The 23666-nt window shown below is 40.7% G+C and overlaps 2 protein-coding genes across 2 annotated transcripts in view; one reads left to right on the top strand and one right to left on the bottom strand.

Annotated features, from left to right (window-relative positions):
- Positions 1 to 10632, bottom strand: part of LOC130927905 (zinc finger protein OZF-like) — a 32447-nt gene extending 21815 nt beyond the window's left edge. Inside the window, exon 1 of the mRNA XM_057854020.1 lies at positions 9557 to 10632. Coding sequence (XP_057710003.1) covers positions 9557 to 9692 — 136 coding nt within the window. The 5' untranslated portion in view covers positions 9693 to 10632. The remainder of the gene's footprint in view (positions 1 to 9556) is intronic.
- Positions 10633 to 12515: 1883 nt separating this feature from the next.
- Positions 12516 to 22979, top strand: LOC130927911 (gastrula zinc finger protein XlCGF57.1-like). Its single transcript, XM_057854031.1, has 3 exons — positions 12516 to 12976; positions 14834 to 15196; positions 21227 to 22979. The coding sequence occupies exons 1-3, from the start codon at positions 12970 to 12972 to the stop codon at positions 22261 to 22263; spliced, it is 1407 nt and encodes a 468-aa protein (XP_057710014.1). The 5' UTR covers positions 12516 to 12969; the 3' UTR covers positions 22264 to 22979.
- The last annotated feature ends 687 nt before the right edge of the window (positions 22980 to 23666 follow it).

Raw genomic sequence — 23666 nt, 5'->3', positions numbered from 1 at the left:
CCCAGTTATTTCTACAACTCTGATTTTTCTCTGATAGAGTGATTGGAACAGATACTTCTTTGTCACAAAATACATTCATGAAGTTTGGTTCTTCTATGACTTTATTATGGGCTATAGGCTGTATTGGCTGAGCCAAAATTGTGTTGGTTCGTTCCACTGAAATGGATCTACGTGACCTCTGCATTGTAATTTAAATACGTTGCTAATTACTACCAAAAAAAAAAGTTCTACTCACGGTTTTCAGTCATTTTTTAGTAATTAGCGTTTTCGTGTCGGTCTTTTTTTCCCCCGTGGCGCAGTGATATTGATACGGCGGAGTCGTATCGTCAGTGTGTGAAGCCATTTTAGGTCACATGCACCAATAGGAGACGAGGACTGTTGCTATGCGCTTCGAAAACAAACAATATGGCGGCGACCGTGCCAAGCTACAACACGAGCGAAGATGAACCAAAGATAAGAAAACCGCATTCGGAATTTAGTCAAAAGGCATCGAAACGATGCTATATGCATCTCTCAACTGTCCAAGGGCGAAAAAGGGCAGGAAATTGGAAAAAACGTGCAGAGCCCGCGTGGTTGCGTCAGACAATGGCTTTCTTCCCAGGCTCCGTCGAAGGATCTTGCTGAAAATGCGTCGACTGGGATTTTTAACGACATTCACTACAGGTAAGCCACACGCACGCCTTTACTACAAGGTTAATTGTTATTAACTTATGCTAAAAAAATTCTTATTTAAACTAGTGTCGTAACGATACCATTTTTTTAGCCCAGATATCAATACCACTTTGTTATAAAATTTATATAGGGTACAGTGTGTCGAAAGTGAATCCAGTAGAACTTTTTATTGCATACCAGTTATGGGTGACAATGGCTAAATAAACCTTTTGGCTCAAGAACATCAAGCTGTAGTCAATAAAAGCCCTGATACTGACGTGGCAGTGATTGCTGTAAGTCTGCATATAGATTTACAGTGCAAATTGCATTTTTTCACAGGAGGAGGCAACAGAACGAGGACTGACGTCTCTAAGGTCTCTGCAGCTCCTGGCACTAGTGTGTGTTCAGCACTCATTGGCATCCATACATTCACAGGTTGTGACTCTGCTTGTGCCTTTCATGGCAAAGGCAAAAAAACCTTTTCTTTTGCACATCATAAAAAAGAATACCTGACTGGGTTTGCAAAGCTGGGCAGCAGTTTTAAACTTGACCTACAAACATTTAACACGTTGTGTAAATATGTGTGCCACCTGTTTTGCCAGTCATGTGCCAAAAATGATGCCAAATGCAGATCTTTCTGTATGGCCTCGTCAGTCTTGCCAGAACATTCTATTCCCCCCAAAACTGATGCTCTGTACCAACATTGCAGGACAGCAGACTATCAAGCAGCAATTATGAAACGTTGTCTGACAGTTAAAATGTGTGCCCCTTCTTCACCCATTGGGAATGGGTGGGACATTGAGGATGGGCAGTTGGCAGTGACATGGATGACTAAAAATCCTGCCCGATACTGTTTTGCAAGTAGTCAACTGTAGTTGAAAGGCAACCAATTGTGACATGGGAAGATGTTCCTGTATGTCTGCAAAACTTTCTTGTACTGATTTATATCGGTGCCAAGCATGTGAGAATGTTTCCAAAGAAACAGAAGACACTTGGATGGGATGATGACTTTGAGTAAAGCGATTTTGAGGAGTAATGTTGTCATGTACAGTTTTACTATTCTTTTATTTCTATTTTTTTTAAATTCGTTTCTCAATATTTGTATGTGTAATAATGTGTATTTCTATAGTATGAGATACTTCCATGTTTAAATAAATGTGTACCAACAGTACCATACTTGAATGATTCCAACCTTTTGTGTATATACAGTGTGATTAAAAAAGGCTGTGCCAAAATCAAAATGCCATGTCAAAAACGAAAAACATTTTTAAAAAAAACTACCTTGGACAGATGTAGGAAGTAACTAAGTTTAATTTCATGTTTTCATAGTACTCAAATATGGCCATCACCAGCAGCATGGACAACATCAAGTTGACATGAGAATTCCTCCCTCCCGCGTTGATTGCGTCTGTTATGTAATCTTTCATGTCATCAATATTCGCTGGAAGTGGTGGAACATACACTTAGTGTATAACATACGTTATGTGCCATAAAGATGGATAACGAACTTTGTCTTTAACATACCAACACGTCCAGCAAGTACTGATGATGTGAAATATCGAACAACAGTTGCAATCAAGACAATAACTGCGACATGCACACGTTTGAGAGGAATTCTCATCGTGGCTTGATTTTGTCCGTGCTTCTGGGTGTGCTCACATTTGAGCACTTGTGAAACATGAAATAAAACTTGGAAGTTATCTTCAACACGTGTCCATCACTTCTTTTGTGATGTCTTTCATTTTTTAAGTATCACTTTATGATTTTGGCACATTATATTTTTGATCACCCTTTAATTTTTTTGTCTTATTCCATTTTTGCCATGATTCACATTTAGGAGGGTGTGGTAGCAATTGGGTTGATTTTCAGCTATTTATGATCATGGCGTGCATTTTTTATTTTATATATTTCATTGCATAGTAGGTTGTGATATTTTTAATATGACACATAAGCCTTTAGCTTAATTCAATATATATTTCATTGTGCTGGGTGCAAATCATTAATGTTGAAGTGTTTCCTTCAAGAAATTAGCTACATTTCTCATTCTGAATTCACCTATGTGTATACTAAGGCACAAATACTTGTTTCAAATGTTTGGTAGATGTGTTTATGACATTTGATAAAGATTTTGTGTTGCCAGAATTAATATAACACTTAAAACAAGCAAAAACAGCAACACTAGATCTGTATTTTTGTGTATTCACATCAAGATACATTTCTGGCTGGTGACTAAGTTAGGAGGGTATTGGCTTTGAAAAAATCAATTTTCTAAGCACTTTTTCCATGGTCCCAATAAAGCCATATTTCCACAAGCTTGTCCATTCGCAGCACTTCCTGGTCAACTCTAATCTTTTAATGGACGACGGTCTCACAGAAGAAGTTGCAGCTGTCAGTGAAGGGTGTTTCAGTTCTGAAAAACACGCACACACACATAAACCATGTGAGAACTGTTTCATCCATATCATATTTACATAATCTTCCAATCCAAATTATATAGGCTTGTCTATTCTGCCATTTTTTCCTGAATAAAATTATCAAATAGGTTTTTGGAACTACGGTTAAACAGACTAAATACTATGTTATTTGTCAATCTAAACTTTTTGCTCAAAGTTAACAATCTAACATCATAATAATGACCGCTACAGCCCAGAACTCACATTGCAAGTCTTAACTTCATATGTGATCTGACCAGAAGCCCACAACTCCCATAGTTATTCACAACAAAAGGCGTGTGTGTGGCTTACCTGTAGTCAATGTCGTTAAAAATCCCAGTCGACGCATTTTCAGCAAGATCCTTCGACGGAGCCTGGAGAGAAAGCCATTGTCTGACGCAACCACGCGGGCTCTGCACGTTTTTTCCAAATTCCTGCCCTTTTTCGCCCTTGGACAGTTGAGAGATGCATATAGCATCGTTTCGATGCCTTTTGACTAAATTCCGAATGCGGTTTTCTTATCTTTGGTTCATCTTCGCTAGTGTCGTAGCTTGACACGGTCGCCGCCATATTGTTTGTTTTAGAAGCGCATAGCAACAGTCCTCGTCTCCTATTGGTGCATGTGACCTAAAATGGCTTCACACACTGACGATACGACTCCGCCGTATCAATATCACTGCGCCACGGGGGAAAAAAAGACCGACACGAAAACGCTAATTACTAAAAAATAACTGGAAACCGTGAGTAGAACTTTTTTTTTGGTAGTAATTAGCAACGTATGTAAATTACAATGCAGAGATCATGTAGATCCATTTCAGTGGAACGAAATCCATTTTCTAAGCACTTTTTCCATGGTGCCAATACAGCCTACTAACAGAAAAAGTGATCAAATCTGCTGGGTAAAAATATACATACATGGATCTGAAATAGCGAATCATTGACTTGAACAAGTTAGGAAAGTCACTTGGAGCCATTTCAAAGCAGCTGCAGGTCCCAAGAGCAACAGTGCAAACAATTGTTTGTAAGTATAAAGTGCATGGCACTGTTTTGTCACTGCCACGATCAGGAAGAAAACGCAAGCTATCACCTGCTGCTGAGAGAAAATTGGTCAGGAGGGTGAAGATTCAAGCGAGAATCACCCAAAAGCAGATCTGCCATGAATTAGAAGCTGCTTGAACACAGGTGTCAGTGTCCACAGTCAAGCGTGTTTTGCATCTCCATGGACTGAAAGGCTGCCGTGCAAGAAGGAAGCCCTTGCTCCAAAAGCGGCACCTTAAGGCTCGACTGAAGTTTGCTGCTGATCACATGGACAAAGATAAAACCTTCTGGAGTAAAGTTCTGTGGTCAGACGAAACAAAAATCGAGCTGTTTGGCCACAATGCCCAGCAATATGTTTGGAGGAGAAAAGGTGAGGCCTTTAACCCCAAGTACACCATGCCTACCGTCAAGCACGGTGGTGGTAGTATTATGCTGTGGGGCTGTTTTGCTGCCAATGGAACTGGTACTTTACAGAGAGTAAATGGGATAATGAAGAAGGAGGATTACCTTCAAATTCTTCAAGACAGCCTGACGTCATCAGCCCGAAGATTTGGTCTTGGGCGCAGTTGGGTGTTCCAACAGGACAATGACCCCAAACACACATCAAAAGTGGTAATGGAATGGCTAAATCAGGCTAGAATTAAGGTTTTCGAATGGCCTTCCCAAAGTCCTGACTTAAACCCCATTGAGAACTTATGGACAATGCTGAAGAAACAAGTCCATGTCAGAAAGCCATCAAATTTAACTGAACTGCACCAATTCTGTCAAGAGGAGTGGTCAAAGATTCAACCAGAAGCTTGTGGATGGCTACCAAAAGCCCCTAATTGAAGTGAAAATGGCCAAAGGGACATGTTACCAAATATTCGCGCTGCTGTATGTATATTTTTGACCCAGCAGATTTGATCACTTTTTTCTGTTCACCCATAATAAAGTAATAAAAGAACCAAACTTCATGAATGTTTTTTGTGACAAAGAAGTATCTGTTCCAATCACTCTATCAGAGAAAAATCAGAGTTGTAGAAATAACTGGAAACTCAAGAGAGCCATGACATTATGTTCTTCACAAGTGTATGTAAACTTTTGACCACAACTGTATGAGCTTTCCCTCGCCTTTTCTCCATGTAGGGATCCGGAAGAAACTCAGTGGGGTTCCGTCGAGCTGTACATTCTCCTTTCTATTCGATCGGTTGTTGCAATTCTTTACCGAACAATAATTTCCAATCATTTTTAAAGCGCAACCTGAGTCGAAATGCCTCACTGTTTATGTTTCCCGGAGTTTTGACACCGAACTTCCTGCTTCCAACATGGCGATAGGGGCGGAAACCTCGCGAGTGACACGTCATACGCACGAGCCTAATTCGTATTTGACATAATACAAAACAGAATGTTTACTCACTTCCTCGTAAGTCCAGTGGTCCCACAGTAGTAGGGCTTGTTTTGGTCAATATCCACGGTGAATGGGAACCTTTTGAAACTCCAAAAAGGTGCACACGCCTCTCCCTCATAAAGCAAGATTTTTCTGCAGCCGTTTGGCTGGCGTGATGCGAAAAATAAACTTATTAATCTGCAAAATCAGCTGAATCCTTAGTCCTCATACACAACAGTACCGCTGTTTAGTGAAGAGGACGCCTTCACCCGTACACGTCACAGCGCCCTCCTCCTCAATGCAAGACCGAAGCCGGAAGTGGCATGAAACCCACTAACTGTCTGTTAGATATAATTCCAGCTGGGCTTCTAAAGGAAGTCTTTAGTTGCCTCGGACCAAGTCTGCTGGCTCTTATGAATAACTTTCTCAGTACTGGTTCTGTCCCAGCTGCCTTCAAACAGGCTGTAGTCAGACCCCTTCTTAAAAAACCCCATCTTGACTCCTCCGTGCTGTCCAATTTTAGACCCGTCTCCCACTTGTCTTTCCTTTCTAAAGTTTTAGAAAAAGTTGTTTTAATTCAATTGCAAACATTTCTAGAGACAAACTCCACCCTTGACAAGTTTCAATCAGGCTTCAGGTCCAGACATAGCACTGAGTCAGCACTGTTAAAAGTGCACAACGACATTGCCCTTTCTGTAGATAATGGAAACCCAGCAATCCTTGTTTTACTAGATCTCACAGCAGCATTTGATACAGTCGACCACACAGTCCTTGTATCTCGTTTAGAACACTTTATAGGTATCCGTGGTAAAGCTCTACAGTGGTTTAAATCGTACCTGGAACATAGGACCTTCTCGGTAATGATTGGGGAATTTTCCTCCTCACAAACTTCTGTCTTGTGGGGTGCCACAAGACTCCATTTTAGGGCCTGTTCTCTTTGCACTTTATCTCCTACTTTAGGATCAGTTATAAAAAAACATAATATCTCTTTTCATTTTTATGCTGATGACCTGCAGCTGTATCTCCCCCTGAGACCCAACGAACAAACTGCTCTCACTAAATTAATGGAGTGCATATCCGATGTGAAGCAGTGGCTAGCGCAAAACTTTTTACATCTTAACGAAAGCAAAACTGAATATATTACTTTTGGCACACCTTCTATGTTAAATGCCCTTGAGCTCAACCCTGGCACTCTGGCTCCCTTTCTTAAAACACATGTTAAAAATCTCGGGAGTGATATTCGATTGCAGGCTCAACTTTGAAAAACAGCCTAGTTCTGTTGTAAGAGCAAGTTTTTTCCAGCTTCGTCTCTTGGCCAAAGTGAAGCCTTTTCTTACTCGCCACGACCTGGAAAAAGCAATTCACGCTTATATAAACTCAAGGCTGGATTACTGCAACGCTCTTTATGTTGGTCTCCCCAAGTCCTCAATTTCTCGTCTCCAACTTGTTCAAAATGCTGCTGCTCGATTTTTAACAGATACACTTAGACGTGAACATATTACCCCGTGCTATCATCGCTCCACTGGCTTCCAGTCCATTTTAGAATTGATTTTAAACTTTTACTGTTTGTTTTTAATTCTATTAATGGCCAGGCTCCTTCTTACTTATCAGAAATTTTAACCATCCGTAACTCTGGCAGGACTCTTCGCTCTACCGGCCAACTTCATTTGCAAGTCCCGTGGTCCAAACTCAAACAGTGGGGAGACCGATCTTTTGCGGTTGCTGCACCCAGATTCCCCCTGAAATCCGCACCACTACAAATTTGGGCCTTTTTAAATCTTGTTTAAAGACACACCTTTTTAGACTCACCTTTCCCCAAGATTAGCTTGGCCTGGTTTTATTTCTTCAGGGTTTTTAATGTTTTTCGGATTTTATCTGTTTTATTGTTTTATTTGCTGTCTGACTTTAACGGTGATGCGTTGTTTCGTTTCTTTTTTCTTTTTTTTCTTCCTAATGTCATTGTATAATACTTTCCTGCCTTTTATTTACTACGTGCCATGTTTGTCTTTGTTGTAAAGCACTTTGGGGACCTTCCGGGTTTTGTAAAGGGCTATATAAATAAATTTGATTTGATTTTGAAGTCACTCATTTTCATGGCGCGGGATTCAAAAAGCTAAATAAATACAGCTATCACTTCCACACGCATCCAAGTGGTCCGTATCATTCAGGAACATAAAATACCGCGTGTATTATGAAATAAACACGCTTTTTCATGTCACATGCACTTTATGGGAAACCCTGAAATTTAAACAGTAATGTTAGCTGCTCTTCGCTGTGGGCTGTGGGCGACGACGTCTTAGGGCAGCTTACGAGGAAAGAGCCGGAAGAGGAGCCTACAATAGACCCTACTCACCAACGTCACAGAATGACGTGTCGCTGTATCCGGCCGCCATATTGTCCGTCATTGTTTATCCGTATTCTCAATGGTTTCAATTTGTTGTGCAATTTATAGTGCAATTCATGGAAGCCCCGGTGCTTTCAGACGCTGTAAACTCATTGGATGCGTTGCATAAAAGGTGTTATGTGGAAAAGCTTCAGTCTATGCATTCGCCAGATCCATATTGGATGCCTAAATCGATATTTTCCGACCCGCTGTCTTCGCCCTCTCTGCCTGACATCTGCTACCCTGATATCTACAACTATCTTGTCCACACAAAATCAGCCTATTGTCACGAAAGTTTGAAAAACTTCAAGAGCAGCACTCTAAGCAACATTACCCCGTGTGACCCTTTACTTCCAATTTTCTAAAATGGCGACAATCAATAAAAAAAAAAAGTTGACTGCGATGGCCGACGCTTCAAGGATAGGTGGATATTGGACTATTTCTTCAATAAAACACGCAACAACTGTGTCTGCCTCATTTGCAAAGAGACAGTCGCTGTTTTCAAAGAGTTCAATGTGACGCGATAATGATATTACCGGACAAGACACGCTGACATGTACGACGACAACATTACAGGGAAGATACGCAGCGAGAAAGTATAGCAACATGAAGCTAGTTTAACTTCACAGCAGCAGTATTTCACAAGAGCCCAAGTGTCGAAAGAGAACGCCACAAAGACGAGACTGTTGAAATTATGAATTAAAAAAAATAATAAAGCAAATGTGACACACAGAAGGGCTTGCTAAAATTTGTTTAAATATATTGTTCTATGTAAATCAGCCAAGGTAGCCCCCCGCATTTTTACCACACCAAATCTGGCCCCTTTTGCAAAAGGTTTGGACACTCCTGTTTAACTGATGAACCGGAGACAAGTTCAGCTTCTTTCACTTGGTACCAGCTAAATATTATTCAAAATGTAATGATGGTGGAAGAAATAAGCATCTTGAATTTGAAACTGTATGTTGTCGGCGTTTAGCCTCGCAATGATCTTAATTGTGATTGTCAGCCCAAAACCCTCTAAATATATATTAAATGCATCTTACCAGATATAAAATGACTACTACATAATCTGTGGTAATCATTTGGAGCCCAGTTTTCTCGTCGAATTGCAGCAGTCCATCTCGCTCTACTCTCCGGGTCTCTCGGAATACGGTAGAACTTCAAGTCTCTGCGTCTATCTTCACTGTTATTGCAACCAACCGCCACACACGCCTTCACCATTTTGATTATTAATGTTAACGAGCAGAAAAACACGCCATAATAGGAGGAATTTACGTAGCGATAATGCGTCAACACGACGAGTTGACGGACAATATGGCACGGAGGCGTGGTTGTGGCGTCATGTGAGTAGGGTCAAGACTCCATTCTGCATAATATGTGGCTAAAAGCTGGCAAACGAGGCAACAAAACCGAATGCACGGAGAGCATCATACCTGCGACGAAGTCAAGTTTTAGAAAAGGCCGCGGTTGAAAAAAAAAAAAGATTTGATTCCGCGGATGGAGAGCTACATTTTCAATTAACTTAATCTTCGTTTTCAGCCCTTTCGTGTTTATTTTATATTAACTGTCATTTTCTGCCACACATTGCAGGTCCAGGAAAATAAGGCCCTCATCACACTGGTCTGTAGCGCAAAAAGCTTGGGGAACACCGGTGTACAGTGTACGTGTCATCGAAAGTATACCAACCTTCGAGTCTGCTAAGAACAACCTTTGCGTGCATCATTTTGCACATAGTCGAGTCTTGGTGACGTGAGGGCTCCTTTTTTACTCCACGAAGTTCCTCCTGGAACTTTTCTGCAGCCAGTGTCGTTCTCGCGAACATATTCCCCACTTGATTTGTGAACGCTTGACGACGTGCCTTGCAGTTTTGTTAGCGGTTGGTCAGCTAGGCTAGGCTAAAGTAGGCGACAAAACTTCGACGAGTGGCGAGACTTGAAGACTGATGTTTGAGTCCGTAATGTGGCTAATGTTTGACACGTCGTCGAGACTTCGATTCAGTTAAGTGACTGAAATAGAGGGAAAACAATACGTGCACAAAGAAAACAACCGCTCCATCTTGGCCAGTCTTTTTCATTTCCGACCAGGATTGCATGATGGGAAAGTCAGTCTCTCTCCAGCCCAATCACACCGTAAAACCCGCCTATTTTAATAATAAAACAAAAACAGGACAAATTACAAATTCCCTTTCAAAATACAAATATTTCTGTTATACAACCTAATCTATATTTTGACATGATAGGGCAAAAATCAACAGTGGGATTGCAGCGTTATCATTTCTCCTATAGACCCTACTCACCTACGTCACAAAATGGGCGTGTCGCTGTTTCCGGCCGCCATATTGTACCTCTTTTTCAGACCTATTCTCATTGTTTTCAATTAGTCGAGCAAGTTATAGAGCAATTCATGGAAGCCCCGGTGTTATCTGACGCTGTAAACTCATTGGATCCGTTGCATAAAAGGCGTTACGTGGAAAAGCTTCAGTTTATCCATTCGCCAGATCCGTATTTGATGCCTAAATCGATGTTTTTCGACCCGCTGGCTTCGCCTGTCATCTGATATCCTGATATTTACAACTATCTTGTCCACACAAAATCAGCCTATTCTCACGAAAGTTTGAAAAACTTTAAGAGCTTGGAGGCTTATAAATGCTACGTTGCTGGTTGGGTGAAACAGGTCCTCGTACACGAAAATTCGGCAGGAATCTTGTGCTCGGAAGGTGAGTTACGAAATTTTCAATTCAAAATCTTCTGTTCTTGCTAACATCCACTGTCAAGTCTAATGTATTTCATGTCATTTGTCAATGGAGCTAGGGCTTTTAATGTTTATATGGTTTAGCGATAGCACTCACTACATACATAAGTGTATGTTGTCGGCGATTAGCTTAGCAATGATCTTAATTGTGGTTGTCAGCCCAAAACCCTCTAAATATTTATTAAATGCATCTTACCAGATATAAAATGACTACTACATAATCTGTGGTAATCGTTTGGAGCCCAGTTTTCTCGTCGAATTGCAGCAGTCAATCGCGGTCTCCTCTCCGGGTCTCTCGGAATACGGTAAAAATTCAAGTCTCTCCGTCTATCTTCTCTGTTTTTGCAACCGACCGCCACACACGACTTCACCATTTTGATTATTAATGTTAACGAGCAGAAAAACACGCCATAATAGGAGGAATTTACGAAGCGCTAATGCATTAACATGACTAGTATCCGGACAACATGGCACGGGGGCGTGGCTGTGACGTCACGTGAGTAGGGTCTATAGAGCCTACCCACGTACCACGTGTTCGCTGTAGGGTTCCGCCCACTTGTCCGTCAAAACATAGTGTTAACCTATTATGGCTACGTACATTTCTCCTATTTACGGCGTGTTTTTCTGCTCCTTAACATTAATAATCAAAATGGTGAAGGCGTGTGTGGCTGTTGGTTGCACTAACAGAGAAGATGGAAGGAGAGACTTGAAGTTTTACCGTATTCCGAGGGATCCAAAGAGAAGAGCGAAATGGACGGCTGCAATTCGACGTGAAAACTGGACACCAAAAAATCACCACAGACTATGTCGTAGTCATTTTATATCCGGTAAGATGCATTTAATATATATTTAGAGGGTTTTGGCCTGACAACCACAATTAAGATCATTGCTAGGCTAATCGCCGACAACATACGACGTAGTACGACATAGTTTCAAATTCAAGATGTTTGTGACTTCCTTTTCTTCCACCATCGTTATTTTTTGAATAATATTTAGCTGGTACCAAGTAAAAGAAACTGGCCTCGTCTACGGGGCTGACAAATAACCACAATTAAGATCATTGCTAGGCTAATCGCCGACAACATACGACGTAGTACGACATAGTTTCAAATTCAAGATGTTTGTGACTTCCCTTTCTTCCACCATCGTTATTTTTTTGAATAATATTTAGCTGGTACCAAGTAAAAGAAACTGGCCTCGTCTACGGGGCTGACAAATAACCACAATTAAGATCATTGCTAGGCTAATCGCCGACAACATACACGTATGTAGTGAGTGCTATCGCTAAACCATATAAACATTAAAAGCCCTAGCTCCATTGACAAATGACATGAAATACATTAGACTTGACAGTGGATGTTAGCAAGAACAAAAGATTTTGAATTGAAAATTTCGTAACTCACCTTCCGAGCACAAGATTCCTGCCGAATTTTCGTGTACGAGGACCTGTTTCACCCAACCAGCAACGTAGCATTTATAAGCCTCCAAGCTCTTAAAGTTTTTCAAACTTTCGTGAGAATAGGCTGATTTTGTGTGGACAAGATAATTGTAAATATCTGCGTAGCAGATGTCGGGCAGACAGGGCGAAGACTGTGGGTCGAAAAACATCGATTTGGGCATCAAATATGGATCTGGCGACTGTATAGAACGAAGCTTTTCCTCATAACGCCTTTTATGCAACAGATCCAGTGAGTTTGCGGCATCAGAAAGCACCGGGTCTTCCATGAAATGCATTTTAAATTGCGCCATCAATTGAAAACAATGCTAATACAGAGTCGTTTTGACGGACAAGTGGGCGGAACCCTACAGCGAACACGTGGTACGTGGCTAGGCTCTATAAGGATCATGGGAGGTGTAGTTCTTCACAGGAATCATTCAGTGCGTTCAGGGCCGCCCTCTGGCGGATTCGTAGGAATAATTGACCGAGAATAGTTTTCTTTCAGCCAAAACTCGGCGTGTTTAATTTCTATTGACATGCATACTTCGGGGCTCCGTACGTTGGACAATGAAAAGTACGCAAAAAAAAAAAAAAAAGCGGGTCTCGTACGTGGGCGTCATGCCTCATGACGTAGAGGATGTGAGTGGCTGGAGTAGCCGTCCGATTGCTTTGGAAAAGTGGTGCTTTGAAGAAAATCCACTATGCCCCACGACGCAATGTAATCGACTGAAAGGTGGCAGATATTTTTGGACAATAATCCGTTCGATCTCGCTTCTGCTTCGAGTCGTTTGGGTGCACTTTGAAATGTCGAGGCCTGCTTTGTTAGCCTAGCCTAGTTTAGCAGCTAACAAAGGGAAACAACGCGCCTGAGATAAACACGTCGCCCAGCAAGCAAACATCAAGTTCCAAAATGTCAGGTGAGTAAGTTAACTTTTGACTTGCAAGTACTACACATTACAATTCGAATGTTTAAAGACACAAAATGTCTGATTAGTGCTGTCACGCAGCACTCCATTTGTGGCTTTCTATCTTCACCGTTTTTGTTTGTCTCTAATTTTAATGTGATGTAGAATACTTGAATTAAAATATTCTCATGGAACAATTCTACATATTTACCAATCGGTAAATGGAGAAACGACTTTTCAGTAACATCCTATAATAGTTGCTGGACACAAATCTGTAAAAATAAATTTACCTCCACTACGAATAACAATCTCCAATTTGAAGAGAATGCCACTGGCCGCTAGGGGGTGGAGCCGTTCCATGGTAGTGTTATTCATCTCAACAGTGGGAGAGTTCGTAGTTGTATGAGACGTTTATGCTATTGCTGTGTGCTATTTGTGCTCCACACATATTTCTGTAAGTCTACCCACTGTTAATGTCAATTAAGTGCCTCTTGTTGTATTTTGGCTTATATATGTACAGAGAAAGATATGTTATCAGTTGTGTTAGTACTTGTTGTTCTGTTTACTTCTATTCAGTTAAGTTAGTATGCTGTGGCTAATTAGCTGTTTTCTTGTTCTTCAGGGTTCCCTCATCTTTGTCAATAAATGAGAGTTATAACTTGACATTGAGGGGTATTTCTTCACAATTTATCTAATTTAAAATACTGCATAGATGGCATAGAACTTTATTTAATATGTACAAAATGTGTTTTTCCTAATCCAATAAATGTCCAAACTGTCAGGAGAATACTCCAGATACATATTTGCATGCTATTTGGCAGTATGAACCTGTACAGCAGGTCTGGCTGCGGGTAATGAAGGAACTCTCATCCCTTTCGAACTGCAGGATTCAATTGTCTCCAAATTTTGGTCTGCTTGGCGATATGCTGTGAATATCACATGCAGTGTTGTCACAGATTACTTGAAAAAGTAATTTATATACTGATTACGCCTAAAAAAAAGTAATCTAGTTACTTTACTGATTACTTCATCATCAAAGTAACTAAGTTACTTTAAAAGTAAGCTATCAGTTACTTTTTACCAAGTTTTCTCCCTTTGCCGCCCCAACACAAGAATGACAACAGAAAAATTATTACGTAGCTGAATAAGCAGCTACGTGATTTACATCGTGCCATGCCGCCTCCGTTAAAATCAACAATATTGAAGGCATCTTGTGTTTTAGAATTGGTTTTACAAAAAAAAGAAATCTTGCATATTTTGACTCATCTCCATCAAATGATGATCAATTGAAAGATGTATAATCTAATGCTTCGTCATAGCTCCCAGCTAAGGTAACGTGTGTAGCAGTTTACAGCTGCATTACCCCAACGTAATAATGACTTTTTAGCAATAGTACAACTTTATTCTCGTAGTTCTTTTTTACTTAAGGCAGTATTGCCCATCCCTAATATGGACTTACGAGAGACTACACACGACAGTGACACCCTCCTTTTATCCGTTGAACTAAGTCCATGTTTTGGCTACTGTGGTCTGCTTTTTTGGCTTTGTGCCGCTTTCCTCGCTTGCAACCCGAGCGTCTGACATTCTCAATTTTCCACGCCTGTATATTTTATTCATTTTTTACACGCCTTTAACCGTCGACGAGATATTGTGCTCCCCAACGCATTTACTTCATCGACTATGTCAACAACTTCGACAAGTCGGGACGGCTCTATTACATTGGGTTGTAGTGGATGACAACAAGATACAAATAAATACAAAGTGTTCACAGAGGATTACTTCTGAAGCAGTCAATTTTTGGGGGGACCTATTATGGCAAATGAAGACATAAAATTTGGCCCATGTGTGATTATGGTCTTGATCTTGCAGATGTCAGTCAAGCGCATCGTCCTGAACGCCAGGAGTCTTCTCGCATGGAGGAAGAGTCGCCATACATCAAGATGGTGGAAGAAGAATTCGTCCACATTAAAGAGGAGCAGGAGGAGTATTTCATTAGAGTGGTGAACCGCCACATTGAGGAGCAGCAGCAACCATATGGTAAAGTGGAGGTGGTGGACATCCCCAAGTGGATTGATGAGCCCTTGAAGGGTGAAGATGGCGGTGTGAGTGGGGCCAGCAGTGGGACGGAGCCTCAGAATGGCAGCAACAGCAGTTCAAAAGAAGGATCCCAAGCAGACAGCCTCATTGCTCGACCATCAGAGAGTTACGATTTCACATCACACTCCCTGCTCTGTGAGTATCACATTACTCAGCTTGAGGGGATTGCAGGGCTCTGTCTGTAGAAGCCAGAACTGTCATTTGGTGGCATTCGTTCAATCCGTTTCGTTTTTATGCGATAGTATGTCCAATCCTTGTTGTTGTATGAAATTGACTGACTCAAATTGACATCGGCACATCAGCGCGTGTAATCGTCTGCAAAGCAAGCATGTGCACCCAGAGATGTCCCGATCCGATATTTGGATCGGATCGGACGCCGATATGGGCAAAAAAATGAACATCGATATCGGATCGGCCGACACGGAAAAATTCCGATCCAGTTTTTTTTTCCAAGTCCGGTCCAGGTTTTCCAGCGCACCGATTTACATAATCCATTCCAGTTTTTGCTTCGTTTTCCCTAAACTCCGGTCCGCATTTTACGGCACACCTTCAACACACTACATTACCGTCTCCCAATTTACCGAGAGACTTTATCGGTAAAAATGTCAGCTGTGTGGGATCATTTCACCTTAAAGGACAACAAAGACGAAGAGGCAGAGTGCAACATATGCCACAATAAAGTGAAGCGTGGTGGTAAAGCTGTAAGAAGTTTTAATACAACCAACCTAATCAAGCATTTAGCAAAATACCACCACAAACAATATGAGGAGTATGTTAAGAAAACCGAAGACAAAAAGAAAGGTCCTACGCAACTAACACTGGCAGAAACTTTTGCTATGCGTGACCAGTGTTGTTAATTTTACTTTAAAAAAGTAATTAATTACAGTTACAAATTACTTGTCCCAAAAAGTAATTGCGTTAGTAACTCAGTTACCTGAATGTAAGAGTAATTAGTTACTTGGCAAAGTAACTAGTGATAATTTTCATGTTTTTTTTTCTCAAAAAAAAAAAAAAAAAAAAAAAAAAGGTCACACAATATGGAGTTTAAAGGGTTTTGGGGGACAATTGGTCCTAGCCCAATTCTTTACCCTCCACTTAACTAGACACAAGGGTCTTGCGATAACTAGATAGTAACCTTCAGAAGTCATTTAAAGTTGTGAATCAACCGTTAAAGTTGATAAAATTGCTCCCGTTATTGCATTGGTTCCCTTCTGTCAACTTTCAACAATCAACATGTGTAAGTTTTAAGTTTTCATCATTTAAAGATAGATTTGAGTCAAGATTTTGCCGATTTAGGAGCATTTTAAAATAAAATTTTTAAAAAAGTTACTTAGGTTCGCGAGGAAGGATCTCTACATCAGAGTCTTCCTGCGAGGTCTACTGCTTTAAGATGGCGGCTGTTTACTAACGCATGTAGTCCTTAAAACATGTTGCCAATGCAGCCGTGTCTGTCATTTGCATCTAGTTCTATAATATGTGATATCTACCGTATCATGTGGGCGTAGTTTGTAGGCTATGGCTACACTCAGGTAAACGAGGGAGTTTATTTTATATCCAGCGATGAAGTTGGAAGCAGTTATGTGGCGTCGGAGCTACTCCTGTTCTGGTTCATCCGTGGTATACTCAAAATGGCGCATGGAGGCGTGTCCGTTAGTTTGGGCACGTGACTGACAAAGACCGATTGGAGCCACCTAGCATCGCGTTTGCAACGGCGTCCTCCCCACTCCTGCTCTGCTCTCTCGTCTCCGTGAGTCCGTCTCTCTCTGACTTTTTTTATTCAACCAACTTAGTAACGCATAGTAACGCACGCCTTTCCCACCTCAGTAACAGTAACGGCGTTGCCAAGATGAGAAAAGTAATTAATTAGATTACTCATTACTGAAAAAAATAATGCCGTTAGTAACGCCGTTATATTGTAACGCCGTTATTAACAACACTGTGCGTGACAAACTGGCACTCGACAGTCCCAAAGCCCAGGGAATAACAAGAGTCATTGCCGAAGAATTCATTCTGGATGACGAGCCATTATCTCTCGTGAATAAAGACGCACCATCCGACACTTAGAACCATGGTACAACATGCCCAGCCGTCATTACATCTTTGAGCGATTTGGCCGTGGAAGATTCGAGAACGATTCACAAACATCCAAATTTCGATTATTGAAATATGTCAAGTAAAGCGGAACTAACACACAGCGCGGTCTTCGGGACGCAATGAGAAACGGACCGCATTGCGTCCCGAGAGTAAACCTCATGCTTGTCATAAACCCGGGTAATGCCAATGCTCGACTCACGGCTTTAGCTCAACTCATGCTGCTGGATAAAAAATACAAGAATACCTGACTGCTGCAGAAAGCCGCTACAAACTACGTCAACATCGTTTTACTGTAGATAATAGATATCATATGTATATAGAACTAGATGCATGATGACAGACTTGACGGCGTTAGCAACATTGAAGTATGGAAAACTACATGCGTTAGTAAACAGCCGCCATCTTAAAGCAGAAGACTTCCATAGTAGGCTGTTGTGAACCTTCCAAGCGAACCTAATTAACTTTTTATCTAAAATACTCCTAAATCGGCAAAATCTTCACTTGAATCTATCTTCAAAACAGTTTTAAAACTTTTAACATGTCGAAAGTAGACAGAAGGGAAATTATGGAATCACGGGAGCAATTTTAACAACTTTAACAGTTGATTCGCAAAATTAAATGCATTGAATGTAGTTTAAAGCTGCTGATACAGAATGGGGACTTGAGTATTTTATTTACCGTTTTAAAATGTTAAAAATTTTCCACTGAGGTTGTTTGTGTGTTTTGCTTTTTTAAGACCGTTTACAATATTATTTGCACGTTTTACTGACTGACTATGCCATTTCTGTTTGTTATTTATAATGTTTTGTGTTTGTCACTGAATAAACAGGTCAGTTTCTTCTTACCACCCGTTGTTTGTTATTCAAACTCACCTATTTCAGCTGGCTAATTGTTATCAAGAGTACTAAAACCCTTTTCAACATGAGTCTGACAACTAAGTAAGGAGGCTAAATAACTTTAAACTTTAACACATGCTCAGATAGGCCGGTATCAGATCGGAAGTGCAAAACAGTATCGGTATCGGAAGTGCAAAAACCTGGATCGGGACATCCCTAGGATTGTGTGAAAGACGAACACGTGGCAAAAAAACACTCAGGTGGCTTGAGGTTCCAAACAAAATTGCAATAACTGCATTAACCATCAAAATGAAGTCTAACTAACTGTAGTCTTGAAACAAATCTGAATCAGGAAAAACATTGTAATAAAATAATGCAAACTGGTTGAACTTGAAAGTAGCTGAGATCTGTCATGACAGAACATCGCTTCAATGATATCTGGCGCCATCTAGCGTCGTAAATGGGTGTAATGTCTAGACGGCGAATATAAGACGACCCCCACTTTTTCAGTCTTATTTCAATGCAAAAAACACTGTCTTCGGGCCAATACGGTGTGCGGGCCAGATGTAATTGATTTTATGACAGAGGCTGGGGGCCAGATGAAATTTGACCGCGGGCCGCATTTGGCCCCCGGGCCGGACTTTGGACTGGTCTGCGCTAAAGCAATAACAAATGCCGTTGGTGTTTTTATAGCTGTAGATGCCATTGCTTCGAGTGGGCGGGCATATTTTTTTCTGGGCTGAGGAGCTTGTTGGGGTCAAAGTGCATCATTCGCTGTCGCCTTATAAATCTGCACTGCCCCGTAGGGCCTGGCATGAATCGTTTTCATGCAGAATTTTGACATTGTTCGAATGGAGACGGGCCCATATGAATGCAAATTTGAAATTTTTTGTATTCTCGGAGAGTCACCATGTAAACGGCCCCTTACCCTATTCAGTGGTAGAGAACGCTGGCTTCAAACATATTGGGGGGCAAAAGTTAATATGAGAAACTAGAGAATGTTCGGTGTTGCAACTGTTCAATTTTGCACATCAGATTTTTTTTTTTTTTTAAAGAAGTCTGAGCCAATCTTATTTATTTTTATTTTGTTTTTCAAAATATCAACATTTCAGAATATTGTATTTTCTATTTTTGAGCAGAATTCTAGCTTTGTATAGGCTAATCTTCGTATTGTTGAAAGCACAAAAGTGTGTAATAAACAACTAGCACATTTATATTTTGCATTTTGTTTTCTTACTGTACCGAAAATTAACCGAACCGTGCCCTCGAAACCAAGGTACGTACCGAACCAAGATTTTTGTGTTCCGTTACACCCCTAGTAGGTAGGTATAGTTAGGTAGATATAAGTAGATGGATAAATGAAGAAGAAAAAATAAAAATAATGCAGCCTCAACGGGATACAAGCCAGTGTCCTTCTTGCGCCGGTCCCAAGCCCGGATAAATGCAGAGGGTAAAAAAAAAAAGCCTGCATTGGGGGTGCGCCCTCAAGATTTCTTAGTGCCCACTCTGGTGGGTAAAGCTAGACCCGGGCCTGGTACACATCTCATGAACAATGAGATTTTTGTCTTTTTCTTTTTATGTGGGCCAAATCAATTGTATTAAAAGTTTTTTTGCTGCTGTAATTTCATTCTTTTAATAAGCCAAGTAACTTGCTATGATCTAGGGTTTTGAACAGGCGTGAGTACCCAAAGGTACGCATCTAATGTTGCTCAGCGTGGTCTGCAGTGTGCTCAGGGAGTTTGTGTGTCTGTTCAGACACATGAAAAATTAGAGGGAACATTGCTTGTATACACAACTTTTATATGGATAGCACAAATTGCTTGAGCTATTAGCCTTAGCATAGGCTGGCCTCTATAACATAACAACAATTTACGACATTTTGTACATACAACTTTTCTCCACAGAAATATACATATACGGTGTATTCATATGTTATTATAAACATAAAATACTTGCAGACATATATTTGAGACAGAAACGTAACAGAAAGCATTCACGAGTGTCAATGGTACCGCTAGACACCAGGCTGTGTAAGTCAGGGGTGTCCAATCCCGGTCCTCGATAGCCCCTATCCAACTTGTTTTCCGTGTCTCCCTCCTTTAACACACCTGAAGCAAATGATCAGCTTATCAGCAAGCTCTGCAGCAGCCTGATCACGATCCTGATTAGTTGATTCAGGTGTGTTAGATGAGGGAGACATGGAAAACAAGCTGGATAGGGGCTCTCGAGGACCGGGAATGGGCACCCCTGGTGTAAGTGAATGAGCTTGTGAGCCAAACTGAATAGATGCAGCGATTTATTCTGACCGGCAGGTAGCAGCAACGCACTGCAAATGGTCAACTGATTTCCCATACTGGTGCATATAGGCAACACACTGTGACTTCACCTCGCGGCAGCCCGCTGTTATTTTGTTATTGTTTTTCTTAATCATCGTTGCCACAATAAAGTGGGCAAGCCAATGCCGACTCCTCTCCTTCTTCCCCCCCTGTCCAGGGCATTACAGTATTTTGGATTGGACTTTTTGGCGAGAGTGAGCGGTGGACGGCCGTCATGGACGGAGCAGCAACATTAGCCTGGCTAATGAAATATTTCAAATCTTTGTTATGGTTCTTCTTGGGGGAAAAAATGTGAGGAAAAAAAAAGTCTCATCTGTCGGGACGCAATTTCACCATGGCACAACATGGTGAGTCTGTCCGACTCTGATACAGCGCACCGCCACAGCTTCAAAAAATCCTAGGGAAAACCCTGCATTTATTTATTTTATTTATTATTTATACTTCATTTAGGGACATTCACGAGTCACTTCCTTTTCAACAGAGGAGGGTAGAGTACACAGAAATTTGACTCAAGTAGAGGAGCGTTACTTCAAAATAATAATACTAAAGTAAAAGTAATCATCCCCAAAAAATGTACTTATGTACAAATGAAAAAGTATTTGTTGAAAAAAATACTCAGGTGATGATTAAAGTTGTAACTGCTTACATTTTTGTTTGATTTTATTTGTTTTAATCAATAAATAATAACAAAATAAATAAAATTGCCACTGCTTGCACCTAAAGGATGAGGGCGTGTCAATGCACGATGACTGACTGCCAATCGGTGCATCGTTGTCATGGGAATGACAGCCCAGAATGCATCTTGTACGCGCATACATACTCAGCCTGTCTAACCTCACGGCCTAGTAGCTGGATAGACGGTCCATAAAATATATCATTTGTCTTCTTGTGTCTTGCAGGTTTCAGCAAATATCTTGGTCCTGACGCTCAACAGCTAAAGAGAGAAGAACAACTTCCAATCAAAAAGGAGGAGGTGGAGCTGTCATACATTAAACAGGAGGGCGATATCACCATGTCGACTGGTGAGCCCTTGATTAGCGAGGATGGTCCAAGTGAGGCCAGCAGAGGGAAGGAGCCTCCAAGCAGCAGCTCAACAGAAGGACCGCAAGCACACATTTTCATCGCACCATCAGATGGAAATGGCGCCACGTCACACTCATCTTACAAAGATGATGGTCAGAAGAAATCTCACCGTGGGAAAACCTTTGCCAATAACTGTACTTGTCGTATGCATATGAGGAACCACATTGGTGAAAATCCTCTTGTCTGCTCAGATTGTGGTCAAGAATTCAGTTATAAGAGTGCCTTGAAAGTACACAAAAGAACCCACACTGGCAAAAAAACTTTTTCCTGCTCAGTTTGTGGTCGAGGTTTTCCTAAAAAGCATAACTTACAAATACACGTAAGAACGCACACCGGAGAAAAACCTTTTTCCTGCTCAGTTTGTGGACACAGTTTCACTCAAAAGAAAAACTTACAAACACACACAAGAACCCACACTGGTGAAAAACCTTTTTCCTGCTCAGTTTGTGGTCAAGGATTCAATCATAAAAGTGGCTTAAAAGTACACACAACAACACACACTGGTGAAAAACCTTATTCCTGCTCAGTTTGTGGTCAAAGATTCAGTGACAAGCTCACCTTGAAACGACACACAAGAACCCACACTGGTGAAAAACCTTTTTCCTGCTCAGTTTGTGGTCAAGGATTTGCTCAGAAGCAAAACTTACAAAGTCACGAAAGAACCCACACTGGTGAAAAACCTTTTTCCTGCTCAGTTTGTGGTCAAGGATTCAGTCATAAGAGTGCCTTAAAAGTACACACAAGAACCCACACTGGCGAAAAACCTTTTTCCTGCTCAGTTTGTGGAAAAAGATTCACTAACAAGAGTGCCTTAAACACACACACAAGAACCCACACTGGTGAAAAACCTTAGGCGGAAGTAGTCACCAAAACATGTCAGATAAATAAAACGACCTACAACACATTGTCTGGGATAAAAGAAAAATTGAAGTATTATATGGACATGTATGTAGTAATTTCACCTGTTTTTGCTTAGTACATTTCCACACATGTTCATTCATAGTTCTTTTACCTTCAGTGGGAAATGACACTTAACGAGTCTAAATAAATGATGGACATTATATGAAATAACTGTTTCCTTTCTCTTAAAGTGCCTGTGAAAAAATCTTAAATAGCGTTACTATTGCACTTTAAATTTTGAGACGATTGGACTATATACATTGATTTGACAAAGCGCAGACGATGAGAAATGAGTCTTAATCTGCCGTCTGTCATTATGTTGTTCTGGCGTCTCCATCAGGGTGGTGACGTCAGGGTGGTTTTCGAACTCAGCTCAATGGAGGAGGAAGCGTTTTTTAGCGATTCTTGTTCATGTGTGGATCTTTCAAGTGATATTGTCCATCCAGAGGAAGCCTGTGGCATACAACAATATATGCTTGTCATATTTTAATAATCTTCGAGAGCACTCTGGTATTGCATCAAACACAATAGAATACTCACGAGGTGTAACAACAATACTATGAGCAAAATTCTTTACATGTAAAAAGTTGACCTTCATCGTTCAATAATTGACTAAGAAAATATTGTTTTTGACCTATCTTTCAATACATAAAGATTTTTTTTTTTTTTATATTGTATATCTTAATTGTTCCAAATGTAATATCTACGTGGTGAAAAATTGTGTTTATATATCACTGACCATGACATAAGGAATTGAGTGTGGAATTTGGCTCATTTACCTGGTAACTTAGAAATGTTGTAATTAGACCTTAACAGAAATTCCAGACCACCTACACATTTAAAGATATGTGTAGTGATGAAATTTCATATTGAGTTGGGATTTTTCAAATTTAATTTAATTCATTTCATTTTAAACGATGCATTCAAAGAAGTGAAGTCTAAAGCGTTAAAACTTCCTGAAGCTACATTATTTATCTTAACATTATTTTTCATGTAATGCATTTTGTTTTTCCAAATGAAATAGAATAAAATTCTGTAAGGGCCATCGCTGTAAATATCAACCTGGAAATACGTTCCACCTTAGAGACTAATGATATACCAGGCTACTCTCTGTAGCCAAAGACGAAATCTCTTCTGGACTGAACCAATTAAAGCAGGGTGCACAAGTTTGGTCCTCGAGAGCCCCTATCCAGCTTATTTTCCATGTCTCCCTCGTTGAACACACCTGAATCAAATGATCAGCTCATTAGCAAGCTCTGCAAGAAACTGATAACGATCCTGATTATTTTATTCAGGGTTGTTGGAGGGAGAAATGGAAAACAAGCTGGATATGGGCGCTCGAGGACTGGACTTGAG

Source organism: Corythoichthys intestinalis, chromosome 13 (genome assembly GCF_030265065.1).
Source record: "Corythoichthys intestinalis isolate RoL2023-P3 chromosome 13, ASM3026506v1, whole genome shotgun sequence".
Lineage (NCBI taxonomy): Eukaryota > Metazoa > Chordata > Actinopteri > Syngnathiformes > Syngnathidae > Corythoichthys > Corythoichthys intestinalis.
Note: the sequence above shows the minus strand (reverse complement) of the source record. Positions and strands in the feature narration are given on the sequence as shown.